This window comes from Struthio camelus, chromosome 1 (genome assembly GCF_040807025.1).
Source record: "Struthio camelus isolate bStrCam1 chromosome 1, bStrCam1.hap1, whole genome shotgun sequence".
NCBI classification, from domain to species: domain Eukaryota; kingdom Metazoa; phylum Chordata; class Aves; order Struthioniformes; family Struthionidae; genus Struthio; species Struthio camelus.
The window spans coordinates 118,779,239-118,804,442 of NC_090942.1; the positions used below are offsets into that span (position 1 = coordinate 118,779,239).

General features: G+C 37.4%; 2 protein-coding genes across 6 annotated transcripts in view; one reads left to right on the forward strand and one right to left on the reverse strand.

Annotated features, from left to right (window-relative positions):
* The first annotated feature begins 1,001 nt into the window (after positions 1 to 1,001).
* On the forward strand, positions 1,002 to 7,045 carry N6AMT1 (N-6 adenine-specific DNA methyltransferase 1). Its single transcript, XM_068911792.1, has 6 exons — positions 1,002 to 1,261; positions 2,308 to 2,394; positions 3,805 to 3,895; positions 4,581 to 4,664; positions 5,414 to 5,555; positions 6,537 to 7,045. Exons 1-6 carry the CDS (start codon positions 1,119 to 1,121, stop codon positions 6,641 to 6,643), a joined length of 654 nt encoding a protein of 217 aa, XP_068767893.1. The 5' UTR covers positions 1,002 to 1,118; the 3' UTR covers positions 6,644 to 7,045.
* Positions 2,253 to 25,204, reverse strand: part of LTN1 (listerin E3 ubiquitin protein ligase 1) — a 41,442-nt gene continuing 18,490 nt past the window's right edge. For 2 of the 5 annotated variants that reach the window (XM_068911638.1, XM_068911656.1), the window contains 14 exons: positions 24,599 to 24,758; positions 24,306 to 24,410; positions 23,877 to 24,019; positions 21,831 to 21,966; positions 20,690 to 20,834; positions 18,233 to 18,446; positions 17,698 to 17,935; positions 16,683 to 16,757; positions 15,560 to 15,746; positions 15,033 to 15,204; positions 13,629 to 13,849; positions 12,898 to 13,092; positions 12,042 to 12,209; positions 10,143 to 11,274 (listed from right to left, as the gene is read on the reverse strand). In XM_068911638.1, the coding sequence (XP_068767739.1) occupies positions 11,212 to 11,274; positions 12,042 to 12,209; positions 12,898 to 13,092; positions 13,629 to 13,849; positions 15,033 to 15,204; positions 15,560 to 15,746; positions 16,683 to 16,757; positions 17,698 to 17,935; positions 18,233 to 18,446; positions 20,690 to 20,834; positions 21,831 to 21,966; positions 23,877 to 24,019; positions 24,306 to 24,410; positions 24,599 to 24,758 (2,222 nt within the window). In that variant the 3' untranslated portion in view covers positions 10,143 to 11,211. Of the gene's footprint in view, positions 2,393 to 3,205; positions 3,285 to 10,142; positions 11,275 to 12,041; positions 12,210 to 12,897; positions 13,093 to 13,628; positions 13,850 to 15,032; positions 15,205 to 15,559; positions 15,747 to 16,682; positions 16,758 to 17,697; positions 17,936 to 18,232; positions 18,447 to 20,689; positions 20,835 to 21,830; positions 21,967 to 23,876; positions 24,020 to 24,305; positions 24,411 to 24,598; positions 24,759 to 25,204 lie in introns of those variants that run through there. The other 3 variants (XR_011135179.1, XR_011135183.1, XR_011135184.1) reach the window with 3 other exon arrangements.

Consider the following 25,204-nt stretch of genomic DNA (forward strand, 5'->3'; position numbering starts at 1 on the left):
CCTCTTTCTCCTTGTTCTTTGGATCACAATTTGTTTGTTCACTTGTGTTCTGCTACGTAGAGCAAAATATTAATCTTCTGTTCTTCACCTTGGAATTTCCGTTCAGTTCTGTTTTGTCAAGTCTTCATTTTCTTTCAAATGTTGGAGTTCCCTACAGTTGGACCTAAGGTCCTTGTCAAGTGGCCCTGGCAAAGACTGATAGCAAAGAAACACTCTCTTTCATAACTGGAAAAAGTAGTTTATTTACAGATTAAGAAAAAATTGCATTGATGTAAATCATTCCTCTGTGTGCTTCACTGTACAATTTCTGCCTAGAAACTTCGTCAGCCCCTCTTTGGTTTGGCTTCCTGCTAAACTTTCATGAAAAAGTACTTCTCAGTGACGGACAAGGAATAATGTTGGGAGCCGATGCTAAAACAACATAGAAGAGTAAGAAGCTAAGTTAATACTCCTTTCACGTGATTTTTAAGGGATGACTAGGTCAACTGTCGCGTGCACAGCTATGCATTTAAATCGACTTCTCCTCACTAGCTACACGTTTTAACGTGGATTAATTAAACCGGTATGACCAAACCCGAGTATGAAAATTTCACACAAGTATTTACTGAAAGCAGCTATTTGGGTGCCACCCCTCCACACACGCACGCACACACTCTCACTCTCTCTCTCTCACTCTCTCAATCTCTCTCTCTCCGGCAGGCTTCCCATAGCGTGTGCACCCCCAGCTCCCCCGCCTGTTCTCTGCGGCGCCGAAGCTAGGAGACGCGACCCGGCGACGCCGCGGCCATCAACTGTGACCAACAGCCGCCGCGGCCGAGGGAAGTAAAGGGGCGGGGCGCCGCGGAGGCAGCTCCCGTCCGTTGGCGGCGCCGGCGGCGCGCGTCCACCCGCGCGCTCTCCTCCCCGCCTCGGCGGCAGCACCACTGACCCCCGCGCGCGCCAACGCAGGCGCGCACCCGGCACAGAGCCAGCCCCGCCCCCGCCCCGACGCTCTCGCGGCACGAACGCCTGCGCGCAGGCGCGCCACGCCACGCCGTTGGCCCCGCCCGCTTCCTCATCCTCGGGCGGGAGAGGGCCGGGTGGGGGAGGCCTGCGCATGCGCGCGCCGCGCGGGCGCGATGGCGGTACCCGGGTTGCCCACCCCGCGGTACGACCACGTGGGGCCGCACGGGCGGTTCCGGGAGGTGTACGAGCCGGCCGAGGACACCTTCCTGCTGCTGGATGCGCTGGAGCAGGACGCGGCCCAGCTCAAAGAGGCTCGGTGCGCGCAGGGAGGGGGGGAGGAGCCCTTGGGGCAACCAATAGGAGGGGGGGCGGGGCTTCGAGGCGGCCTGAGCACGTGCCGCCAGGGGCGTTGGCTCTAACGGTGGGGGGGTTGGGCGCTAACGGCTGCTCGCGCGGGGGCGGGGGGAGAAAGGAGCTGTCCCGTTCATCGGGTTCAGGGCGTTTTATATGCTGGGGGAGGCGGTGGTAAGGAACCGCTGGGTTTTCTCCACCTAGCGTAGGTTTGCTGAGTGCAAGGTGGCAGGTCGGTCCCTCTGCTGCCAGGAGGGCCGATTTTTACTTTCGTGGCAGCAGCAGCCATCTGAATGTGGTAAAAAACGTTGTTAGTTGTCTGTGTCTTAGCCTCAAAGAAGTGCCAGAGGTAAGGTAGCTGCCCAGTCCTGAGAAACATTACCTGTGTCTTCCTGCTAGAAGCGTATTTTAAAGAACTGGTAGAAATGTTTTAATTTGAGCCCAAATGGTGTGTGATAATTTGGTTGTGTGGTTTTCATCTCTGCTGCTAAAATACTTCTACATAACTGTAATAAATACTATAGGAATCAGGCAAGGAATTAATCTTAGAGGTGCTTACTTTGAAGTAACCTGTTGCTACTCTTCGTCTGGAGTTGGCCTCCTGCACTTGAGTTCCACTTCCAGTGCGTGGTTTCATACTGGTCTTCTATGGCTTCTGTTGGAGTTCAATCTTGCTGCAGTACAAGCAGTTTGCACTGTTGAGATTGTGTAGTTCATGGATGTTTTGATGTTAGGCACAGGGGAGACGTACCAGTTTTCTGAACAGGCTTCTGATAGCCTGGAGTTGTCTTTATTCTATGGGCACAAGTGGAGAGCAGGCAATCATGAACCAGATCACACAATGCAGGCTTTGAGGGGAGTACGATCAGTAAGTATTTCAGCATGTTTAGGTGAAGGTCACTTTAGCAGCAAGTTATGTAGTACTGCCTTGATTAATGCTATGTCTGTTTGTTAGAGATGCTCCTCTGTGTTACCAAAAAAGTATCCACAGCTTCCTCTCTTTAAATTTAGAGTTGAGATCTGCCTTGAAATAGGATCCGGATCTGGTGTGGTTTCAACATTTCTGGCTTCCATTATTGGATCCAGTGCACTCTACCTGTAAGTATAATAGCACTTAAACTGTTGCATGCGATAATAAAGAATATTTAGCACTCGCAATATTTTTTTTTCATTTTCACGTTCTTAAAACTACCTTTTCAACAAAGAAATATTAGCTTGATTTTCCAGGATGTTGAAATCAAAGCGGAAAGACTCTTAACTACTTAATTAAGATTGTGCAATGGTTAAGTAGTGGTGTGACCAGAGTTCAGTTTTCCTGCTTCTTAGACAAATTGCCCAGCTCAGATTATTTGCTGGGTTGAATCCTGAATTTTAGTCAGTGACTAGTCTTACAGAGTTTTGATGGCATGACATTAATTGGTTACTTGGCTGTTGGCAGGAAGTGAGTTTAATGTTATTAGAGACCGTTATGCGGCGCTAGTATTGAGAAGGAAAGCTGATAAATGCTTCACATTTTCACATATTTCAACTTTCAGATAGTCATGTTTAAGCAGAGTTTCTAGTGTGTGGTCTGTTTTGTTTGAAGGCAGAAAAAACCTGTTTTGACCTCATATTCAGGATAAAACACAAATAATTTTGATACAACATTGGATATGTAAAACAAACAACGTATCATTGATTAGATACTTCTGTTATTCGTCTACAGATACAAATACATGCAGAGCTGTATGTGAAACTTAACCATATCAAGCTTAGTGTTCTCTTTTATAATGTTTATATGAGGCTGGTAATATGAATGTGCAGACAACCAGAGGGATGTGTTCTTTTCAGATTTTGGATTTAATATTTAATAAAATTTACTAGTAGGTATTCTAAATTTACAGCTATTATTTTAGAAGGTAGAACTCACTTGTCTGATAACTTGATGTTAGAGTCCATGAGACAGCAGTTTAAACTTCTTTCTTTCAGATTTCACAAAATATTCTCATCTCCGTTTTGAATTGTAGAATTCAGGGAATATTGTTGTGGAAAACATACACATAAACAGGTTATAATAATTTATTCAGGGTTAATGACTGCTCTCTTTCTTACCCTCAGAAATGGATTTAAAGTTTTGTTCAATTTCTGTTGTGTTTGAATTATTTGAATCAAAAGGGGTTCATTAAAAATAAACTTGAGTCCTTGTCTGGTAAATTAGCATTTCCCCTTATTCATACTAAACTTCCCAAAATAGCCACTGCAGGTGGAGTAGGAGTTCATGTAAGTTGTTAGATTTATTATGTTGGGAGTAGAACAGGAAGAGAGAACTTCTTTCATTAAGTACTTTCTATGTATTGTTGAGTGGTTTAGCTGCTGATATACTGTGTTTTTTACAGGATTTTTTTGGTGTTTACTTGCAAATGTTGGAAAACTTGGAAAATGTTAATTGCATTGAGAGTACTCATTAGTTAGCATAAAGTTTGCAGTGTTAACCTTCCAGATACAGCAGTCAAATAATTTTGCTTTCAGATGTACAGATGTCAACCCTATGGCAGCTTACTGCACACTAGAGACAGCTCTGCTGAACAATGTTCACCTTCAGCCAATAATTACTGACTTGGTAAGACAGATGTTTCTGTAATACTATTTTCTCTTGTAATTTTTCTCATACTTACTACAGATTTGCTTGTAATCATTTCAGCTATTTACAGGAGTATGTTAATGAGGCCCAGTAATATTTTGTGTATAATGCAGGTATTTATAAAACATGGCATTCTTCCAGAGGCGGTACTTTAAGTAATCATAAGCATACATACATCAACATCAAAAGTAACCATGAAGCCTAGAAGAACAACAGTTCCTTCAATAAGTGTCAAAGATTCAAATTCAGTCTAAAGCCAGTGTTACTGGACACATGTATCACAGAAAACTGGTTGCTTTCTAGAATGGTAATATAGTTGTATTATAGAAGACTGGTGAATTTATCAAACTCAGTAGTTTATTTTTTTCATACAAGACAATTTAATTATTAATGAATAATTTAAAGTTTATATTTACTTTCTAGTTATCCTTTGTAGGTCTGAATTTTTCATTATTATCTGATTAATCTTTAACAGTTGGTAACTTAATGCCACAGACTGGTTTTTTGGGGAGGGTTGTTTGTTTTTGGTTTTAAGTTGATCTTTGTGGCTGTTTAAGCTCATAAGCAAATATCTAGCACTATATCATTACACTATCATTACAAAATGTTTGTCTTCTGTATGTATCAAATAAAATAACCAAGGAATCATCAATTTCATCTGTAGGTCAAAGGATTGTCACCAAGATTAAATGGGAAGGTTGATCTCCTGCTGTTTAATCCACCGTATGTGGTAACACCTTCTGAAGAGGTAGGAAAAAACTGACTTCAAATACGCAGTAAAATGGGGTTTCTGCTGTTGGAGGATACAGCAAATAAAATAAGCTCTGGTATGAAAACTGAGCTTGCAGTTGTTCAGTTACTTCTCCTTGACTCACAGTGAAGGAGAGTCAAGTCAGTTATTTTCTGAAAGAGAGTAAAGGGTGTTGTGGAGCGAGCAGTTCTAACAGAACTGTTTTCAGTGCAAATGATTTCAGTTGCTTATTAAGACTAAATAGAAACAAGGATCACTAGCTGCTGCTTCTCAAAACATAATTTCTCCATCAAGTGTAAACAGCATAAAACTCTTATCGATAAGACTTGGTAAGGTACTCATATAGAAGACTTTCAATGGAAAATGCAGTTTTTCTGTAAAATAAATAACCTCTGCTTCCACAGATTTCTGATGCCTTTGGAACTTGACCCACAAAACACACAAAGGGTTTACTGGATACCTTCCATTTAGCAAGAGTTCACAACACGTTACAAGAAAATGTATATAAAGCATACGACACTGCAGCTCTTTCAGTTAGAACTCAGAGTAGAAGTAGCATGTTCATCTTGCAGAAAGAAGTTTGGAAGTAATTTTGCTGTATAAACTAATCTTCTGAATCAAAATTGTCAGATTTCTCATATAATCTCCCAAGGATAGAGATGATGGTGATGTTTCTCTTATAATTGCCATTGCCATTGCTATCAATCTGTATTAAGTAAGACAATCTTTGCTTTAACTCTTCCTAGGTGGAAAGCCATGGAATAGAGGCATCCTGGGCTGGTGGCAAAAATGGTAGAGAAGTGATGGACAGGGTTTTGCCATTAGTAGCAGACCTACTTTCAACAGGAGGATTATTCTACTTGGTCACAATTAAAGAAAATAATCCAGGTGATCGTTTTTCTAGAATCCTTAAATATGCCAAATTAGATTTCATCTAGTCTATACATTATCAGACTTTGACTGGTGAACAAAGAAGTATGTAACATCACTTTAATCTAATATGTGGGAATAGCAATGATTTAAGACTGATAGCTAGTGTTTATTGGCATGTTTCATATAAACTAAGCCTCGTGCTTCTCTTTCACGTTAGTATAGGCGACTAATCTACAGGGGGACTTTTGCATAACCTGATGCCTCTTGGAATCCTCTTTCTGAATGTAGAGCCTGTGCATTCAGTGTATGGTGAACTAGATGAAAGAATAAATTTCACTGGCATTAAGAGCTCTCTAATCTGGTTTGGAGAAAACAGTAATAGGTAGGTCCTGAGCCCAAGAGCTCTGCAAGACTAAAGTCTGAAACCTGGCTGTATCTCTTCTGAGCTAGGTAGCTCAGTGAGGGCAGTCGTTCCTCACTAAAGAGGAGTGTTGGGGACGGGGAAAAAGATGTTGTATACTTGAAGGCAAATGCCTTTATTTGGAAATGGATTTCATTTCCTTTTTGACCTGTGTAGAGAAAAAGATTCAGTAAGTGGGTTGCAGACTCACTCCTCCTGATCTAATGCTCGATGGATACACATTGTGAAATAATTTCAAGATTACTCATTCACAGCTGACTAGGCAGCTTTTGGGAGAAGATGTGATGAATTTCAGTTTCTCCTACAAATTAGCTTCATAATTGAACTATTTGCTGCTAGATACTATGTTGAAACACCACCAACGCACAAGTACCAAAATACAGTACTTTAGCAGAAAGTAAAGTTTTTTTTCTTCTTGGTATAAGACTACTTTGCACAAAAATACTGTCTGAAAGAGGGAGCTGACATCATTTGTAATCTTTGCCTTGCAGCTTATGTTTGGCAAATATTTGACCCTGCCTTTTATAGGTGACTCAAATGCAAACTTGGTTGTAACACTGCACTTTCAATTACAGATGAAATTCTGGAAACAATGAAGAAACATGGTTTAGAAGGCACAAGAGTACTTTCCAGGCAAGCGGGAAGAGAGATGCTTACTATTCTCAAATTCAGGAAATCTTGATAACTGTTCTTAATCTTTGACAGAAAGGGTACACAGAAAGCTGAACATAGCATATTAGTTGTCAAACCAACTTTTGAAGCCAGGATTTTCACACTTAAAGTATACCTTCACTTCCCAGCTACTGATCAATCAAACTGATTGGGCTTGGTATTGTATTTTTTTCTGGATATCAGCCAGCTTTTATCTGCTATCAATCAGAGGTACAACTGTCCTCTACCCATCCGTAGGATAGTTGTAGGTCAAACTGAGAAGTACCCTCTCAAGGGGCACTTTGGCATTTGCACTTCATTTCTAAAGTTTTTGGGTTTTTTTTTTGTTTATAAATAAAGTATTTGTATATTTGTCTTTTCAGTAGTTAGTCTCTACCTATGCTGTGTTTAAATAAATATCTGGAAGAAGAGATACTCGTTTTACTCATTAGACACTTCTCTTTCACAAGTCTAAGGCACAGCTACTGAGTTTGTTTTTATAGAGGGGAAACTACATACTTCTGAATGAAAAGGCCCAGTAACTGTGTATCAAGAGTTCTCACACAAATACAAGCTGGTATTCTCCTGAAGGCTTCTGGGTATTATGCATGAGATCACACTACAGATTGTAGAAAGGAGTTGCAGGGACACATACCACAGAAGGGAGAACAATCTGTGAAGCGATGGTTACCTCAAACTCATTATCTGGAAGGGAAAGCTACTTCCTGATAACCAGATCCCTATGAAGAAGCCTTCCTCTGCAGCAGCTTCCTCCCTTTGTAGTGCCCGTAACTGGTTCTAACACAGTGTTACCCCAGTGGCCTTATGGGGCATGCCCTGGGGAGTGGTCATAGTCCTCTCTCAGAAGGCACTCTGCCCTACAGTATGCAGCACAAACCCATCAGCCCAGAGCCAGTTTACATACTCAGCACCAGTAGCACTGTCTTTGAAAGCATTCTCAAAGACCTTTAAAGTCTGCTGTGAACAGCAGCCTGAAATGATGTTCTAATAAACTGGTACCTAGGTCTTTTCATGGTACTAAGGTCACAGAAGTGTTTTTTTTTTTTTTTGGAGGATTGTAAAGACTATTCCATGTAAGACTTCAGAAATAAACATACAACTCTTGTTGTATGACCAGCCTGCAAATGGTAAAAATTCTTCTACAAGCCTACCACAAGCTCATGTAGCAGATCAGGAAAAAAAAGAGGTTCTGGGCACAGAAGAAATTTAACAGGGTAGGTCCTATTAACAGAGACAGGTGACTGCAAACCCTGAGGATTCCAGGAATTTTACTGCAAAGGAATATGAGAAGCTACTTTTGACTTTTATGTCACATACTGCCCTTAAGAAAATAGTAGAAATAGTGGATAGCAGGAAGCCTGGATTGGTGATGGGTTTACATCCTAAGGTCATCATTCCCCGGTCTGGAAGACTACTGAGGAGGAACATAGCTGTGCTTATTTTTTCTTAAATGAGGCTGCAAATACCTTCGTTTCAGTAATTTCCCTGTCAGTTTGTGTTTATACATATATGTCTGTATTTGTGTTCATATTTGTATGTTTATATGCATATATATCACACACACACACACACACACACAGGATGAGAGTCTAGAGGGAAGACGGAAGACTGAGTCATGGCGTATGTTGACCTTAATGTTATATGCAGGAAGAAGTTCTAGTACTTGGATCTAGCAAGTCTGAAAAAACACTTTTGATGGAGGTGAGGCTAGAACTGGGGGCCTCATTGCTTCTTTCCTTAGACAAGCTGTTCAGAAGGTATGTCCAAGACGAGAAACTGAAAGGAAACTGGTCACTTGTGAAATAACTTGTGTTTCTACAGTCTTCACTAGCGAAGAACATGAGGAAATTTCTGTTCTCACAACTTAGCAACGGGTCAGTACTGAGAAATCATATTTAAGTTTGAAAACCTCTGAAGTCTAGAACCTTTTCGACTTGATGGCAGAACCTTTGTTAAAGTCATTCTTCTTTTATTGTTCAGAGGACTGTCTTATGGAGAGTTCTTATGCTCAGTGATTTGCTTTTATGCAGAATTGCTTTTTTGACTGTAGTTGTAATGCTGTCTGAATGAACCACTCTAGAAGTTTTATGCTGTTAACAGCTTTGCCCAACAGAAGGTTAGGTTGCTTTGCAGAAAAGAGTCACAACATCAAAAGACGATTTTTTAAGACGCAGTCAAAGCACATAATAGATTGAAACTGCAAGTTTAACAAAAAGGAGTTTCAGTTAATCTATCTAGTTCTTAGTTATAACTAAAGAACTAGTTTTAAAAGAAGTAATGAAACGAAAAATCAGGCAGTCATCCCACACGATAGATCACAACACTTCAACAGCATGTGTGGTTTTAAAATAAACCATAAAGGGCAGAATAATTAAAATCAGAAGAGAAAATGAAATAAAGTGGAACATGCTAAAAAAACCCCACACCTCACTGTGCTGGACTATCTAGCAACTGGATTTCTGGACAAGGAAATACACCTGTATATACCTTAATAAAACACAAGTCAGTAAGTGTCATGCTGTCAGCTGCAACTTCAGTAGAAGCACTATTCAAAGTGCTATCCAAGTAAGAACACAGATGAGTTCTGTAAGAATTGATTCTGATTATGCTGTCATCATCCAGGTGAAGACTTGGAACTAGTTACAGGCCAAATTGCTTGCTTTAATCCTTGAAATTTTGCTACGTCTACAGGCAGAGGTTTGCATGAACGCTCACCGTTTGCCAGGGCACACCTATTCCTTTCTCCTAGAACATGAGCAAAGAATGCAACACTTACTTACTTACTTCTGCAACTCTGCAGAAGTAACTTCTGCATTCCATACACATGAGAATAAATTGTATGGCAGATACGGACTGTCTGTGTAGGCTTTTTTTCCCCCGAAATACAGCAGCAGCAAGTACCAGTGTCAAAAGACTTAACTGCTGCTTTGCAAGCACCTGGACTTGCATCAACCAGAACCAAGACAAAAATCTCTCTAAAAGGCTGTTTCTCGTAGGCAATTTACAAGTTAAGGTCTGCTAGATGAGTTAAGATAGTTAGCTCTTTTCAAGCAATACCTAGTCAAAACCAATTCTTCATCCTTATATAACTTGCAAAAAAGTCATTTGGAATAACGAGTCTTTTTTGGAACAACTGGTGCAAGAAAAAACGATCTCAAGAGTTTTAGTAACAGCAGTTATGAAAACAATACAGCTTGCTCCTTAGTGTGCGTTTTCAGTTAGACTTTATCACCAGTTTTAATGTTTCCCTCTTTCTTAAAAAACGTAACAGAAATTTCTCTTCTGAAAACCAAGCATTATATGTTAAAAATACAAACTTAAACTACTGACAGCTAAAAATTATTTTTTAAGCTGTCCCTTTAAAAGAGACTAAATTTGAGAAAACATTGAGCATCTAAAGAGCAGCTGTTGAGGTAAAGCTAGTTGCATATGCAAAAAACTCATCTGAAAATTTAAACTATTAATTTCTGAAAGTCTATCACACAGAGAAAGAGACACTAAACCAAAGATTATAAAAACTGAAAAAATTCATTTATTCCTCCCCTTTTATTGACTTTTCCAAGAAGTCTAGCAAAGTGCAATATCATCCAAATTAGAATCTATTCGTATGCTACTGCTGTTAAAAAGGGAGGGCATGGAAAAAAAAAAAAAAAGAATAGTGAAATGCAGACAATATTACATTCCGATACATCTGTCATGTTCAGTTAGCAAACAAGTCCTTATTGGACAGTGGAAGGACAGTGGAAATTCACTGACAGCTTATTTGACAGATGGTGAAGACATTAACTGAAATAATGAAAACAGATGAATTGATCAGTGTGTGTATCTTCTCTCTAAAAACCTATCTATAATAAGTAGGTGGTGTTTTTCCACTGTCAGGCAGGAAGGACTGTGCTCTCTCTGTACTTCCTTGGGCTTCAGAGTTTTCGTGTTTTCAGGTTGCTCGATGGATGAGGTTTTTTGCAAAAACCAGACTGTTAGAGGTGAAAGCTCAATTTATAAACATCTTAATTTAGATCATGCTATGTTTAGGTTTTATTCTTTTAACACAAAGTAAATCACCTTAATTCCATGCCTTAACTTTAATGTATAACAGCAATATCAATTTTTTCCATAGGAGGAACTATTATAAATGTACATTTACTATAATCAAAAATTCAAGTCTTCATATTACCTATGGTAAATTCACGTGTATGTATATTAAGAGGCATGATCTGACTTAAGCGCATAACCTCATGTTAGAATATAGCTAAAGTAAGAGGACTGAATCAACTATGCTGTGGCTTAAACACCACTTTTCAGAGGTAACTACATCGCTTCTGGATTTTTAACATATCTTAACACCTTACAAATATACAAATTAAAATAAATTATTCTTATATATTTCTTTATATCAAAGAAGAATCTTTATACCTTTACAAAAAACAGTCCAGAGGTAAATATGGATCATATCCCACTAGTCAAGAATTCAAAGTAACTTATTTCCAATAAGTAATTAGCTTTTTTCAACATACAGTTTAATGCCTCCTCCTCTTCATTTACGAGTTTGCTCACAGAAAGACCACCGACATTTTTATTTCAAAAAAAGGTCTCTCGACAAAGTGGGCATGTGGATTTGTTGCTAGATGTGAACCATTTGTACTGAAAGAGAAATATGACCATTTAATATATGAACACAATCTAAATATCAAGAACACTTATCACAAATAATAAGGTATTATTTGCCAATGAAAATAATTACGGTCACATTTACTATTCTTAAAAAGGGAACAAAAAAGACCCAAACCCAAAAAGGAGTACTTTTCCATGTGGGAATGTGTGGATGTATACACCATACTAAAGTTTTACTCTTTAAAAAAAAAAAAAAAAAAAAAAACCACACACATGAAGGAATTGCCATCCAGTCTCATTTTAGGAGAATAGAAAAATAATGTCTTTAAACACAACAACAATTTTCCATTGCATGGCAATACAGCCACCAACCCATTCCAGATATACTCAGTAACCATACTGAGTCAATGTTTATGACTACTTGGATATAGTCAACTGTTAAATATCAGGACCAGCTGGGTTTACAGAAGAGCATGCTGCCTAAAATAAACAGAGCCTTTCTCTTTCCCTATCTGAGCAGGTACATCGAGATATTGTTGCTACACCCTACATACATGTAATGGTTTATATCTTGCACAATAACCATCCCTTTTCTGTTCTCTGTGAAGTGTAGAAATACCTCTGTCGCTATATGCTGTTACAGTCTGGTACAAAATCCATGCCAATCATTTACGAGTTCAGTTCATCCCAGAGAACTTCATCAGTATAATGAAGAATTGATGGTATTACAGTAAAGTACCTGTTTTAAATTATAAATAGATATTTTGCCTACTGAGACTAGTAGTCTAGGTACTTACCAAACAGGCTGAATGAAACTTTTTCTTGCATGTTCTGCAAGCTTTTTTGGGAAGAGAATAGTTGGAACCATGAATGACTGAGAAACAGATCATGCAATCTTCAACACCCTCAAAACGTTTATCCACATTATTTTTCCACAAAGACAAGCCTTCCATAATACTTCCATTCTAGCAGAGGGGAAAAAAAGCTGTTAGTATCAAAGAGTCCCTTCAGAATATCCTGTTATTCATAAGCACGTGAAGGGAACAGGGCCCAGTGACATTACATCCCATATACATATTGCCTGAAGACTTTATGATCTGAAATTACCTGCAGTTTCTGCACCGAGTAATTCCCAAAGACAACACATGGAACTACAGACAGGAGTCAGTAGTTTAATCTTTAGCACTAGAACTATGAACAGAAATATGAAACATCCTTCACAATGAAAAGAATACCTTTAAGAACATTTAAAAGGTGATTTTTAAAGTGTCATTTATCATTTTCTTCATTTTTTTCCTAACTACAGAGGATGAAACATCAACACCTACCAATCTTTTAGAGAATTTCACATACTGATTTGTGTTTTTTTCAAATTACAGTTGAGATAGCATTGCCACACATGGCAAACACTGGGCTACGTCTTAGATCTACATTTTCAGCTTTGGCCATGGATTTATCAGGACTTACTAGGCAGCTAATTTTACCTCTGTGCTTCACCATCTGGAGAAAAGCAGATAAGAATGACCAATTCCACAGTGTGTTGAGTTCTACTGATGAGATCTGCTATACAGATCTAAATGATATTACTAGGGTTATTTTCCATCATCAGGACTCATTTAAGTTTTCAAAACTAAGGGCTTTCTCTAAACTCACTTGATGTGTAAGATACGTGCTCAACTGTAGCATCCAATTGCGCCATTGCTGAACAGCAACACCGACCCTCTTTCCGCTCTCAACTGTTATGGATCCCAGTGGGTAATTTGGTGGAAGCTGTATGATTAGTTCAATAAATATATCATCAACTGAATAAGTAGCAATGACTTCCCGTGCAGCAGATCGAGCTTTTACCTGTGAAAAAAATGGAAATATTAAAGTAATAACTCTTAAAATCAATTAAAGAGAGATACAGACCATCTCTAGTCTTTTAATAAGCATGAACCATTTATACTTCACCATACACATAATCTTCTTATTCCAGGAAAACTTTCCTCAAAGCAAATGAAAGCCCACTCATATCTCACCAATCTAACAAGAAATTGATATCCATCTTTCAATCTAGTGGTTGATTATATTTTTCAAATCTCCCGAAAAGGGAGCAGCATACTGATGATACTGGCATCTTCCACTTACCTCCTCAATTTCTCCAACACTCAAGAAAACTACCACTCTTTTCTAGTTTATTCAGAACACAGAATATTAGTAAGTGCCAACATCAACTTAATACACTGATACCAAGCTAAACCATGTTCTCCTCAGTCATTTAGAGTAAGGAAACTACAATCATACAATGCTCTGTATTACAGTCCGGTTCTGAGAAGCAACATTTCTTAAGGGTTTGCAAAATTCTCAAGTGAAACCAAAAAAGGACACAAAGTCTTACTAACCGTCATGCCATTAAATAATTGGGTGCTAGTCTGTACAGAAGCTATTTCCTGTGAAGAAAGCACACTGCTGACGTATTTGCTTGTAAACTTATCTACAACACTGAAGACGCGTTTCTCACAGCTATTCCACCACAGCCTAACCATGGCTGGCAAGTCTTTCAATGTTATATGATATACAGAGCAAGCCAAGTGTGGTATCTGAGATGACAGCAGTCCTGTTCCTGTAGGGGGGGGGGGAAAAAAAAAAAAAAAAAAAAAAGGACATTGAGATACTACACGATTAGTAACAAATGTTGGTTCTTCCACACCACGTACAAAAATGTTGATATCAACCTAACTGTGGTAACTGGAACTTCATTTATATTCTATAACTTCTATATTTGATATCATAACTCCGTATTTGGCTTTGCCTTTCTCCATGGTCTTGCTATTATTCTTCATTTTTCAGACTAACACTTCCAAACTGGAAACTCATCTTGTAATTTAGAGGTGCACTCTAGATGGAGTACCAGAAATCAGTAATTTTTGAGAAATGACAAAAAGCTCACTCTGGAGGGAACAAGCAAGGAGATGTTGGTAGCATATTTGAGGTCTGCAATATTCTATAAGGGTGCACAGATTGGTAAGAGAAATCTTTCTTTTGGGACGTTGCGTCAGTAATTCCCCAAACTACCCCATTTCTCCCTTTCTTCCTGTTACCCAAATAAACTGTTCTGCAACACAGTGCTATTCAAACACAACATTAAGAAATGAAATCTCAGTATCTTTGCTTACATCTCTATAGGTACATAAAATAATTTCAGTGAAGGAACTTTCAGATTTAATTCTTCATGTTTCTCAGCTAGAAAAAACAGGTAGTTAATTTTCTGTCATAATGGTTGATTAACTCAGTTTCTTCTGAGCAGTGTGATGAAAACAGACAATTTAACACATTCTAAATATTTTGAAAAATCTTAATATATTAAAATATATGTATTTTTGTTTTTATTTATATATGAATTTTTTTAAAAAAAATCCACTTTGCATCAAAAAAATCTAGAAGCAAGTGAGAAGTCCCAGGCTAGACCACATATTTTTAGTATTTCAGAATTTTTGCATATGTTCAGGACTCAGGTAACGCAGAAATAATACATTGTCACTAACAGTGATAATATGGGGATTAAGCATTTCCTTCTTTTTCTTTTCCCGATTTTACTGTTAAATAGGTCTACTATGGCTGAGCTTCACTAAGGGGAATGATTGCCAAAGGTTTTCATATGTACAAACATGCTTGTGTGTGTTTTTTTTTTTTTGTATAGAAAAGATCTTTTAAATATGTATTTTTTTAAGCAGAAAAGCATATTTAAGCCCTAGCAATTTCAAAACTCTCTCAAGTGCACAAACATCAAATACATTTTTACTAACCTTTAACATCTAAATGAAGTTCTTCAGTAAAGAAAGTTTTTGTATCCTTATTTGAAGCTTCAGAAGTTGGCCCAGAAAAGATAGGGTTTTCAGGCATTAGCCTGAACAAGTGATAAAGCAATCTATTCAAGCTTTTAGTTCTTCTAAGGTATTGTGAGTAGAGAACTCGCAGCTGATGGGGTAAAAACAAAAAATAGATGAGACTTAATAAAATTAGTTTGTCCTGTAAATGATACAAATATGTTTGTGTAGGGAGGAAAAGCAATCCTGTGATTTGAAATGAGTGTTTGGGAGAGTAAGTTAGTTCTCTGCAGCCTTTTAGTGATTATATGATTAGAAAAATGCAGCAAGGTTGCTTGAAAAAGTAATTAAGAATCATCTATTAACAAATCTTGAATCATTATTACTGTGATATTACCATCTCGAACTACTGCAGTGCAAACATCTAGTTCTGTTGATGCTTTTAGAATACCACTAATTCCACAAGACAAATAATTCATTAAAAAGAAAAAACTCTGAGCATATACCTGAGAGGAAGCGGCTTTGAAAAAAGTTAATGTTAACTTCCAAGTGAGAAGATATCCCAGAACAAGGCAGAACTCATCACTCAGTGGCTGGACAACTGCAAATTCTCCAACTGGAATGCATTCTAGGATGTTTTCTAGCAAGAGTTCTTGAGTGGCCAGGACAGACATAAGAGCCGCAGGAGGTGATCTATGGAAAAATGTTATCTGGCACAGTAAGCACAAAACTTCAGCAGGTGATTAACTGAATTTACATTCACAGTGTACCCAGCATCCTACTAGTACAAACATATATGTACATCTTCAAAGGGGTCTTTTGCTACAGGAAAACTTACTTCCAGATTTGCACAGTGGTGCTGGATTTAGTCTTTTTTCCTCAAGTGGGCAGTTGGTCTCTTTACCCCTGGCAGGAAGAATATCAACTGAACGCTCATCATTTAATCTGAATGGATGAATTCGGTCTATGTCTGAGCTGCTTTAACCTATTTTATGGAGCGCTAGACTGCTTTCTTCTGCATTTGTCAAGTCACACCAGCAAAGCAGCTAGTGAACAATCAATCGCCTAATCACTGGATGCGTCTGGTTTGCGTTTTGCATTGGATTAAAAAGCCTTTTCAACTCCATAGTAAAACATACTTTTAGTCTCTGAGCTAAGATTAAAAACAAAACAAAACAATTAGAGTATTCCCCTCTTCAAACTGTAGACTTTATCTGATTCAAGCTGTATAAAACACCCAGGTCTATTTCAATTCATGGGATAGATTCATCTAAGAGGAATAATCCATGAAACAAAAGCTATCTGTACAGCTGGGCACATTCGAAATACAGCAGTCCAGTAAAAGTCTCTCAAGATTTTACAATATAGAGGACATATGCTGCAGTTACTCTAGTAACTCTAACCTAGAAAACCATTGCAAACATTGCTCCTAGTGTTAGCACAAAAGGAGATATAGGCAATTATGTTGTATAATTTCAGTGTTTATGTCCCTTTTGTCATTACCAGGTCATTTTTATTCTTAACATCTCCTGACATTTACACCTACTACTCCTCTGCAAATCTCAACTCATATAACAGATATTCAAAACAGGGAAAAGAGAATGAAAAACAGGACAGAAAAATTCATACAATGCTGACTCTTCTTCTTCATCACCGTAAGATTTGAGATCTTCATCATCAAATTTAGGCAATTCAGGCATTAATCTATAGAGATATGGAAAAAAATAGATTTAATTTTTACTGACCCCGTATTTTGACACAAGTAATGCATAGGTCATTGCTTATCAGTGTCTACGTTACTGGTAAGAAGTAACTGCCATTATTTTATTGCTTAACGAGAACACAGACCCCCTTAAGAGACATGTTACCATTGCAGAGCTGTTTCTTAAATGAGAGTGGCCAAAGAGCACATAACGTTATTGGTTCTCTCAACGTTTTAAACTTTCTGAATCATGCTAAAATAAACTTCTTTATCTCAGTACAAGGCTATTACCAATTACATCTTTATACTTCAGTACAAGTAAAAGATAATGCTAGCTTTGAAATCTTACCCTCAAGTCAGTTGCCTTACAATCTGCATTTTCAGCAGTCAATTGTACACACTATTTTTTCAAATTCTGTATTATATCTTCTGGTACTAGAGATATCCAAAAAGTTCCCTTCACTTCATTTTCTTTGACAGACTAGTGGAAATGAAGAGATCATACTCTTTAACAGTACTTATGGTACCGGATCAATACTGGAACTTTTCAGTTTATATTTCAGGATTTCACATGAGTGTTGAAATAGGGGCTATAAATTAAGTAGATTTATAATTATAATACAGATATCTAGGTAACTATAGTACACGTTCACCAGAAAACAAAATCATATTTTCATGTACTGAAGTAGAACTTCTCAGTATATATTTAGTCCATTTTTATAAGTGAGCTTAGTATTCATAGCTTTAGATAATGTGCTCTGATACAGAACACAAGTCACCCAGTTAACCATTTTCTCCCTTAATGGAGCATCACTTTGCTAGACACACAACTATAAGTGCATATTCTAAAGCATATTTAAAAAAAAAAAAGAGAGCGCGAGAGAGAGCGCGAGAGAGAGCGCGAGAGAGAGCGGGAATAGTGAGAAATTTGTTGATTCTTACTTATACAACATGTGGTAGACAGAAATCTGTACAGGTCTAGCCCGAAAGAGCAATAATGGAGATAACGTATTTAACAGAGTCTGGAGTTTATCCGGAAGATTTGTTTTCTGGCCTGCAACAAACTTTGCTGGCAGTTTATGGTTTAACAACTGGTCCTTTGATATGTACGTTAAAGCTTCACCCAACGACGTTAATACAGAGTTTTGAAAAGTGCTTTCAGATGCATTTTTGGTTTCTCCTATTTAAAATGGAAAAAGACAAGCTGTGATGCACAATGCATGGATAACAGCATAAACAAGCTTAACTAGAAACAACTCAGACTGCACTTAGACTATACCTAATCTTAAGAGTCACAGAATGTTAAGTGCAATTATTGATTAGCATATTATAAATGTTCCAAAAAGTGAGTTTTATAAGCTACATTAATATAATGTTTCTATAAATAAAAATATGGCCGATCAAGTTCTATTTCAGACTGATCTACCTTGTATTATATATTCACTATTACTGTCCTTGCCAGTTACCATATACTTGCCTGTGACTTTCACCAACAAGGGTAATAGCAAATTGTGAATTCCTTCAGAAAAGAATTCTTTCCATTCACTGATCAAGTTCACAGGAAGGTTTTCAATAGTGTCAGGAGCTGCAGCTTCGAAGTAAGCACTAAGGGCAGATGCCAAGTCACAACTGGCACAAGCAAAAATTTGCACAAGTGGGACATGATAAAGCGAATGGTTTTCGCTGGTTGTCTAGGAGAGGGAGGGAAAAAAAAAAAAAAAGAATTTCCACACCATAAATTTGTTTTTACAACAGTTGCTTCACATTCACTTTTTACACAGAAAAAAATAAAACAACCAGAAAGTGTAATGTCACACAAGATTCAGTTGCAAAGACCATTTTAAAACTATTTGGGTTGAAAAGAAAAAAAAAAGTTTAAAACAATCTGTATTTTTATTGAAATTGTCACAACGAATTTACAAATCTCACCAAAGTTTAGAACACTAGACTGTTTTCTTTATATGCCCCTCTTTATGATAGAAGGAAGCTGCCACCAAGTGGATTCAAATAGAAATGTATGTATCTGCAGCTTGTCAAGTGAGCCAAAATTGCAATATGAAGTGCTCTCATTTTTCCCCTCTCAAACATAAGAAATGTATCAATATCATGGTTATATTTTCAAATCACACAAAGAAACTGACAACACCTTATTGTAACATAGAATTACTCAAGTGGCTGTCTGTAGATTCCTTCTTATTATTCACCACAGATTAAAGTAAATAAATAAATAAATACTCCCAAGCATATAAACTATGCAAAAAGTTTTTCCACAGAAGTTCATTGCTGCTGTTTTCTAAAAAGAGAACAAAGTTTACAGGCACATATACAGCACCAGTAAGATTAATCCTGACACCAAGAAAGGCCACATGGAAATTTCTAGCCCTGGTGATATTTTCCATTTTATTATTGATTTGCTCTCCGGTAAGAAAAGATTGTGCTCCCTTGCAATTACAGACCTATCTCACCTTTGTCTATAGAGGCAAAGCCTCAGACTTAAAAAAAAAAAAAATACCTTTTGCCAAGAGACGTAAGTCTGTCCTTCTACCCTAGTGACAGAGGGCACTGTAATTTAACTACAGAGGCCAGATAGCCAGAGATTCTGTATCTTTGTTCGATTTCTAAAGAAGTAGTCAGCTGCTCACCCTGATTTTTTTTTGACAGTTTCAGAATATAAATTTTGAAGTTTGGCGTAATTACTTGGCTACTGAAAGACTGATGACGGTTTTGTTCAATTTTAATATATCATGTTAGACTTCAGCCTTAGAGAATATTATCACAGAATCACAGAATCACAGAATCGTTTAGGTTGGAAGGGACCTCTGGAGATCATCTCGTCCAACCTCCCTGCTCAAGCAGGGTCACCTAGAGCATATTGCCCAGGATCACATCCAGACGGGTTTTGAATATCTCCAGCGAAGGAGACTCCACCACCCCTCTGGGCAACCTGTTCCAATGCTCTGTCACCCTCACAGTGAAGAAGTTTTTTCTCAGGTTCAGATGGAACTTCCTGTGGTTCAGTTTCTGCCCGTTGCCTCTTGTCCTGTTGCTGGGCACCACGGAGAAGAGGCTGGCCTCATCCTCTTGACACTCCCCCTTCAGATACTTGTACACGTATCTTATCTTCTAGCATAGAGATCCACAGCAGAAATATTTCAAAATTATTCTCCAATTATCAATGCCACTAATAAACTTCACATTAGTGCATGAGGGAGGTAACTTCAGGGGGAGGGGGATTGCCAAAACTCATTGGAAAAAAAAAAAAAAAAAAGGGATTTTGTGCAATCCTTTTTAACCTTGCGTTAAACATTTCCTAAGCTGAAATGACTACATCCCTGCCGCATCCAGAGCATAATCTAAAAAGGTAAGCACATCGAAACTGCAGGTGATGCAACACTGATGTATGTAAAATCTAGTTTTAGTTCCATATTTTGTTGAGATACTTTTTTAAAAGTTATCTTTGAATGCTAAGCTGTTAGCATAGTTCGTTCTTCCAAAGCACCAGAAAGTTAACATATGAGATGAAAAAAGTTAAAACAGTTAAGACTTTCATGTTCTAAACGCTGTCTGAATGATTAGGATCACTCTGATTTCCATTCTTCTTGGTAATCCATGTGCATCTTTGTCCAAATGTACTTGCTATCTAAAATGTTTTCTACAATGTTTTTATTGTATTATTATGATATCCACCTTTCCATTTTGTAAAGATGCTCATATAAATAGACAGGTGAACTTTTAACATACAGCATTCTAAGATTTTGTACAAAAGGTCCAGCAAGAGAGCACACTAAGATAATAACAACTAATTTTTTTCCTAGCCTGCTTTTCATTTTAATCCCCTCCCCCCCAAAAAATCAGTCTAGTAGGCTCAGAAGGCAGTAGGAGAACGCTATAATAAGATGAAATGCGATGTTAGCAATAATCTCTTTCGTTTTACCTCTAACCAAGCCAGCATGGAGCACATGATAAAATCCCACTCATTGTCAGCCAAAGGAGTTGTAGAATACCTCAGCAACAAAGGGAGGTAACGAATCATCTCTATGTTGAAACCAAGCAACTGAGCACTTGTTTCTTTCAGATTGCTGCAATAAAAATACAACTAAAGTTTATATATCTTCCTGTTGTAGATGCAACATATTTGTGTTCTTACCTTTGCTTCTTCTCTTAGGACAAATTAGCCTTGTACCAGGCTCTGCTCTATGTACTTTTCATACGCCTACTCTGACTGTCAGGGTTTGAATCCTGCATTAATTACCAATTCTACAGATGTAAGTCAACAGAGAGAAAACAGACCATCAAAACTACCTGCTCATTTGCATGTTACTTTAATGGGTTCCTAAAACTGTAAAAGGTACTTATGAACGTAATATCTCAAAGAACATACTTACATAAACTGTGAAATTTAGCAATTTTACCTAAATTAGTGCAACAAAAATATTATGTTTCTAATTAATAAAATTGACTGCTTTCAAATATAAGACCTCGAATGTCCCGATCCTGTACATTATTTCAGGACCATGTTGTGAGGATTCTTCTCACCATGCTCAAGATAAATAATCTGAAGTTTGTTTTCACTTCTTGATGGAAGCTAAATTTTCTAAGCTACCTTTTCAGGTCCAGAATTCCAAAAAAAAAAAAAAAAAAAGAAAAAAAGAAAAAAGACGCTAAGTTTGGCACCCAAGTTTTCTTCATGCTACCTACATAAGCAATATGAAGTCTGACAACCGAATAGCCAACAAAACATACAAAAGCTGGTCAGTTCTGAGTGCTTTTTAAAACATAGCCGTTATCTAGGTGCATAAAAAACCTCTTAGCCTCCGAGCCTTACTTTCATATACCCACCTTCAAGCACCAGAGCAACTGTCTCCAGTATGACTTACTACCTACTTAAAGACAAGTATGTCAAACTGAGGGATCCAGTTTTACAAAGGCTTAATAATTTAGTATTAATGCAGCAGATGGCATGTATAATTTACAAAAAAACTGCTGATTTTGCTTGAGTTAGTGAACCACTTGGTCTGTTTAAATTCTTATTTTAGGGGAACAAAAAAGTCAAATTATCTCAAATTTGCACCCACCAGCTAAAAAGAAAGCTGTCTTCATTATCATTTTTCCAAGATATCATGATTTTTAGTATTCCAGGTAGTAAATGATCACAATTAATACTTCTGTCATTCAAACAGGAGTTCAAAATGGAAAGACACCCAAATGCTCCTACAACATAATAAAAATATAACGTGAAAAAAAAAATGCAGATGCAATAGGTTTTAATTTATCAAGACAAGACGAACATTAGAATGTGTGTTAATGGACTGATCTTTTAATCTGAATTTAACATTAATATCTTAACATAGCTTGGATAATACTCAAGTTTTTTTTTTCTTTCAACAGTTCATCCAGAGCTGCTATCACTAAATCAAAAAGATTACATCCAACCGAAATTAAAACAAACCAAAAAAACAACACAACACTGTAAGATCCATTGCTGGTTTAAACAATTGACAAAGCAGGAAAATACCCGGTAAAATTTAAATCTATTTGTGCTACTAAAAAATGTAGTATGCTAAACAATAATTTGCACAAGTAATTAAACAAATGTAACTGCAAGCTGTGACTGTCAATACGGTTCTGAGAGCATTAGTTTTTATTTTCATGATTAAGAATGCATTAAATTAACAGTTGCATTAATACTGTTTGCCATTTTTAGGGAAAACTGCATGCATCTCTGTTTCCTGGAGAACAAGGACGTTTCTTACAAGCACGATTACAAGGAACTGAACGCTGTAAATTGAAGTACTATATGTGCATGGCTAAAAGCTCACTTCAGAACCTCAGCAGCAATGCAATGATTTACCAGAACTTTACTAGTACTTTCATGATCTGAACAAAAATTAAAACCTGAATGGTCAGTCCACATTCTAAATCACACTTAGTAGGAAAATTTGGGTATATATTTTCCGATCAACAATCCCTGGAGTAACAAGGAACAGCAGAAAGGAAAATAAAGACCTGAGGTACAGACTGAGTGAGTACTCCATAGCTAAGGAGCAGTGAAAATTCATTTTCTTATTTTCTGCTTTAAATTTCACAGCCACGTTTGGCTGGTTCAGCGGTTCACTCAAAAAGCCAGAAAAGGTTAATAAACTAAATCTCAAGAACAAGTGTTAGGGAAATTGCTGCAGTAGAACAAATCAAGATTTCTCTCAACTGCTGCATGAAACCAATATTTAGAAGTTCACACTTCAAAGACATCCATTTGTAAGAACTAATCTGAAAATGTGAGGATACGGCCTATGGCAAACAGCCACAGTTTCAAATTAATAAGGATAGTTTTTTTCAGTTTAACTTCAGAATGCTCCTGTTAAAAACACAAATCACCTTTCAAGTTTTATACAGCCTGATCAACAAGGGTATCTGTAAGAAAGCATGCAAGCAATACTAAGAGTGGAGAGAGGGCTGTGTGTTTTAAACTTGCATCCAGTTCAAACATACGGAAGGACTTTGGGTTAAGTAATTCTGAAGATTTTTCTTGAGAAGAAACAATTTGTGAAAGTATCAGGTTTTCTAAAGGACACTTGAAGCAGTATTGTAACACATCCCAACCACCTCTTTAAATAATTTCTCAAAAGCTGTTACAAGTGCATGTACAGCAGCTTTGACTCAGCATGCGGTACCACATCCACTGGAAGATTTACTCAAAAATTATTTGTAAACACTGAAAGAGCTCCTACTAAAACATCTAAACACAAGCATGCCATGACCAGCTGACAACAGTTATATTTTTGCAAGCACCATAAAGCCTAAATGTTTAATTGAAATTTCAATATCTACAGATATAGGTGTCTAAATCATGAAAAGCAAACAACAAGTAGGGCAATACTAAAATTCTTTAACAAGCCTAAATCCTTCCGTTCTAATTTTGGACCAGGCAGTATAGCTTAAGCTTCTTTAATAACACAGCAAACCACTGTGCCAAACACTTTAGAAGAAATATGTGAATAACTGCAAAGACTTTTCTTTCTAGGAAAAATGGTATGATTACAGTCAAGACATAAAGGAAAGCATTATTACAGAATAATGTTCTTAAATTCTAATGCAGTGCGATGAGTTAAAAACATACTGACCATCAGTATTAGAGAGCTCTGTCTGCATGCAAGTCATGAGTTTGGCCACACAGTCGAAGACAAGTTCTTTCTTTTCTTCCTCAGTTAAAAACGATGAGAGACACTGAAGCGTATGCAATCTGCCCTCTGTTAATGGAGGAAACCTGTTCACACAAACACAACACCAAGAATGAAACAAACCCAAAAGTTAATTAGTAAGCAAAATGTCAGTTGGTTCACAATGGTCACAGAAGGTCTACTTAATATCCCGTGATTTAGCTAAACCCAAACACTAAGCTGAACGTCACTTTTACATACTATGCGTATACATCCACACTACAAAATTTCCAGTCTTCAAATGTCATTCATTAGAATCAATACCATTTAACATCATCAACAGTTGCAACGCAAACAACAAGATTCTATACGCTGTAGTAATTATTAAGATACCCTTTGCTTGTCTTAAAAAGTTGCTTCATCCCACACGATCCAATGTTTTCTTCATGGATCACTTTAGCCATGGTTAAGGACCACAGTCTTCCACGTTCCTCCGATCTTCAAAGGAAGAATAAAGACCCTGGTTAATATATGCAGATGCACAATTCACCACAAAAGCATTTGTATGAAGTTAGAATCAACACATATAGGGAAATGTGGTGGCGCTAGACACTCCATACAGTGCAAAATTTGAAGCCACAGTCAAGGGCTGTATTTCAATAGACGTTTTACTTGTTCTTACATACCTATCAAATATTATTTGCTGAAGGTTAGTTGTATTACTAAGCGTACTGAACTTCTCATATGTGATGTGCATTTCTTCTAACATACGAAGATATTCCAGAAGTAGATAAGGAGGATTCTCCAATTCTTCAATCCATTGTAAGGAGTACAGCAGTTCTGCAACTAATTGAACAACAAAAGTAACTGCTGAATATATTCAGTGCGTACGCAAAAAGTTTCAAAAGTTTCAACCCATTAAGAAGTTGACATTTACATACAATGTCAGGGGCTTCAGAGCATGAACTGCGTGCTTGCTACTACATCATAAAAGAGTCAACAAAAAAGTCAGAATAATCAATCCTAGACGTTCAGGAAATTTTAAAACAAAACATGCATGGCAAGGACTAACTTCTCCATTCTCCTTTTTATTTCTTGAAAACAAGTGAATCAAGATCTAAATTCAGAAAAACAAAACAAATCTGATGTTAATAGCTAACACGTGGCTTCCTCATCAGCTCACAAAGACCTACACAAAACACACACTTCTTTGCATAGTGAGATTTTGGAGGTGAATACCTAATTTGTAACACTTGGTCCGATTTAAAAATTTGAATATAATATAAGCATTT

Bases quoted from the DNA above. Each gene is read 5' to 3' on its own strand.
- N6AMT1 (XM_068911792.1), top strand. From the start codon at position 1,119: ATGGCGGTACCCGGGTTGCCCACCCCGCGGTACGACCACGTGGGGCCG. The intron at 3,896-4,580 runs GTAAGACAGATG...TTTCATCTGTAG, and splicing joins AGCCAATAATTACTGACTTG to GTCAAAGGATTGTCACCAAG. The intron at 5,556-6,536 runs GTGATCGTTTTT...TTTCAATTACAG, and splicing joins AATTAAAGAAAATAATCCAG to ATGAAATTCTGGAAACAATG.